The sequence below is a fragment of the Diaphorina citri genome, unplaced genomic scaffold, assembly GCF_000475195.1.
Source record: "Diaphorina citri unplaced genomic scaffold, Diaci psyllid genome assembly version 1.1 scaffold561, whole genome shotgun sequence".
Taxonomy (NCBI): Eukaryota; Metazoa; Arthropoda; class Insecta; order Hemiptera; family Psyllidae; genus Diaphorina; species Diaphorina citri.
In genome coordinates, this window is record NW_007377995.1 from 116925 (window position 1) to 119995 (window position 3071).

A 3071-nucleotide genomic window follows, 5' to 3' on the forward strand; every position below is an offset into this window, starting at 1 on the left:
AATTTCAGCTTCCCATCTTTAGCCGTTCAAAAAATATTCAGGGGTCCCCGGACTTTTGAAACACTCTGTATTTAGAAAAATGGTTTAGCCGTAGGTCGATTACGATCCCTGGTAAAACGTCACAGCAATGATGGGATTTTACAGACATGTAAGAATATTTTCCAAGCTATTTGTCCTATGTATTTCAAAGGCGAGAAAATTACTACGAGTAACTATTGCAGTCATGATGATCATGTAAGTAATGAGGAAGACGCGCCCTCACAGCCAAATCAGAATGAGATACCGGGTAATAGTACTCTGGTGAGTAATAAGACAAACCTGTACTCAAAGGAAGAACGCGATAGTTACGTTTATTTACAAACGGCCACTATTACAGTTATGAATAAGCAGAAGAATAAATCTACAACTATACCTACAAAGGTAAGAGTAGTCATGGACGCTACAGCCAAAAGTGACAAGACAAAGCATAGTTTGAACGAGCTTTTATACAGAGGTCCAGTTCTCTTGGAGAACTTGTGTTCTTTATTGATTCGTTTTCGACTTTACAAATATGGTGTCGTTTCTGATATTGAGAAAGCTTTTTTGAATGTCGGTCTCAGTAAAATTGATCGAGATTCTACCAGAGTCATATGGCTCAAGGATGTAGAAAAAGGTTTCCAGACTGGAAAATCGACTACTTTTCAGAACTTGGTACAGTTTTGGAAGAAGGGTAACGCCCATTTGAATACGTACCACTATTGAAAGAATATATCAAAACAGAAGAATATAATCAAGTATTGGAAGTACTGGAATGAAAAATGTATGTACGTAACTTCATGGTCTGTGTTGCAGCTTGTTATTCATCAGTCTGACGGTTTATGAGGGTAAGAGATAATTTACCAATCATTTATTAATTATTGAGTTTACAATTTAATTTCATAAAAAGCTACATAAACTGAACCCCTCCTTAGTCGCCACAATTGTAGACAATTATGTCTACAGTTTAGACAAGGAGTAAAATCAGTAATAGAGAATGATTGTATATGTTTAAAAATAAATAAAAAATGATTTATTGAAAAAAAAAAAAAAAAAAAAATATTCCCAACACTAGTTCAACCTTTCTAGACGTGTGATCAATTATTAGCAGGAGGCACTTTGAAATAAGAGATTGGTATAGCCCTCTCTTTTATTTTCAACTATTTCAGATTTGAGCATTTTTAGTAGTTAGGTACTGACTACTCCTAACTTACCTATAATAGAGTGTGGGTACCTACTCTGTTGTTGATATTTTTCATCTTTAACTTTTTTGATTGATACTTTCCATATATTCCGGACTTGCTTCGGTACCTACCTACTTAATATTATAATCCAAAGTAATAAAAGAGTGTGGGTACTCTGTTGATATTTTTCATCTTTAACTTATATTATAATCCAAAGTAATAAAAGAGTGTGGGTACTCTGTTGATATTTTTCATCTTTAACTTATATTATAATCCAAAGTAATAAAAGAGTGTGGGTACTCTGTTGATATTTTTCATCTTTAACTTATATTATAATCCAAAGTAATAAAAGAGTGTGGGTACTCTGTTGATATTTTTCATCTTTAACTTATATTATAATCCAAAGTAATAAAAGAGTGTGGGTACTCTGTTGATATTTTTCATCTTTAACTTATATTATAATCCAAAGTAATAAAAGAGTGTGGGTACTCTGTTGATATTTTTCATCTTTAACTTATATTATAATCCAAAGTAATAAAAGAGTGTGGGTACTCTGTTGATATTTTTCATCTTTAACTTATATTATAATCCAAAGTAATAAAAGAGTGTGGGTACTCTGTTGATATTTTTCATCTTTAACTTATATTATAATCCAAAGTAATAAAAGAGTGTGGGTACTCTGTTGATATTTTTCATCTTTAACTTATATTATAATCCAAAGTAATAAAAGAGTGTGGGTACTCTGTTGATATTTTTCATCTTTAACTTATATTATAATCCAAAGTAATAAAAGAGTGTGGGTACTCTGTTGATATTTTTCATCTTTAACTTATATTATAATCCAAAGTAATAAAAGAGTGTGGGTACTCTGTTGATATTTTTCATCTTTAACTTATATTATAATCCAAAGTAATAAAAGAGTGTGGGTACTCTGTTGATATTTTTCATCTTTAACTTATATTATAATCCAAAGTAATAAAAGAGTGTGGGTACTCTGTTGATATTTTTCATCTTTAACTTATATTATAATCCAAAGTAATAAAAGAGTGTGGGTACTCTGTTGATATTTTTCATCTTTAACTTATATTATAATCCAAAGTAATAAAAGAGTGTGGGTACTCTGTTGATATTTTTCATCTTTAACTTATATTATAATCCAAAGTAATAAAAGAGTGTGGGTTTTGGAAACATTGGTATAATCAGTACGTTATGTCTTTGCGGGAGAGTAAGCGTACAGGATTTAAGCAGGGAAAGGTATGCTCTATTGAACCAAGGGTTGGGGAGTTTGTTTTGATCAAAGAAGAGAAATTACCTAGAGCTCGCTGGCCTTACGGTGTTATCAGAAGTCTCAAGTATAGTCAGGATGGTAAAGTTAGGTCAGTTGAGTTAGAATTGCCCAATAATAGATTTGTTATTAGACCCCTTAGAATTATTGTACCCCTTAGAATTTGACACCTAGCTATTATTCTCTTATTATTGTGATTGTATTAGTTAGCTAGGCATTTTTTCTCCCTACTATGTTTGTAATTTTTTTTACATTGATATACATGTAGGTGTCGTGCCGCTTATCGTCGGGCCGCACACAATGGATAAATGTGACAATGTACTAATCGATAAAATAAAAGAGAAGTACAAGTTGGCTGATCAGTCTTACATCACTGGTAAGTTTGAAGACTTTGACCTTTGACTTACTGATTGGTAATGATATATATCATCACTTTATTACAGGAGAAAGACTTACAGTTCAGTCCGATCTGTTCTTGCTGAAATCAGTGTTTGGGTTTATTCTCAGTGGTAAGTCTAATCAGCTGTTACCAGTAGGTGAGAATGGAAGGACATACGTAAGTTCTAGTCTATTGATAAAGACTGATT

General features: G+C 32.1%; 1 protein-coding gene across 1 annotated transcript; it reads left to right on the top strand.

Moving 5' to 3' along the window:
* Positions 1-406: 406 nt before the first annotated feature.
* LOC113467825 lies at positions 407-2725 on the top strand. Its single transcript, XM_026824258.1, has 2 exons — positions 407-728; positions 2378-2725. Exons 1-2 carry the CDS (start codon positions 433-435, stop codon positions 2649-2651), a joined length of 570 nt encoding a protein of 189 aa, XP_026680059.1. The 5' UTR covers positions 407-432; the 3' UTR covers positions 2652-2725.
* Positions 2726-3071: the final 346 nt, after the last annotated feature.

What these genes read in the sequence shown, in the direction of transcription:
- LOC113467825 (XM_026824258.1), top strand. Translation starts at nt 433, where the DNA reads ATGGACGCTACAGCCAAAAGTGACAAGACAAAGCATAGTTTGAACGAG. An exon ending in GGTAACGCCCATTTGAATAC is followed by an intron (nt 729 to 2,377) that starts GTACCACTATTG and finishes AAAAGAGTGTGG; the next exon opens with GTTTTGGAAACATTGGTATA.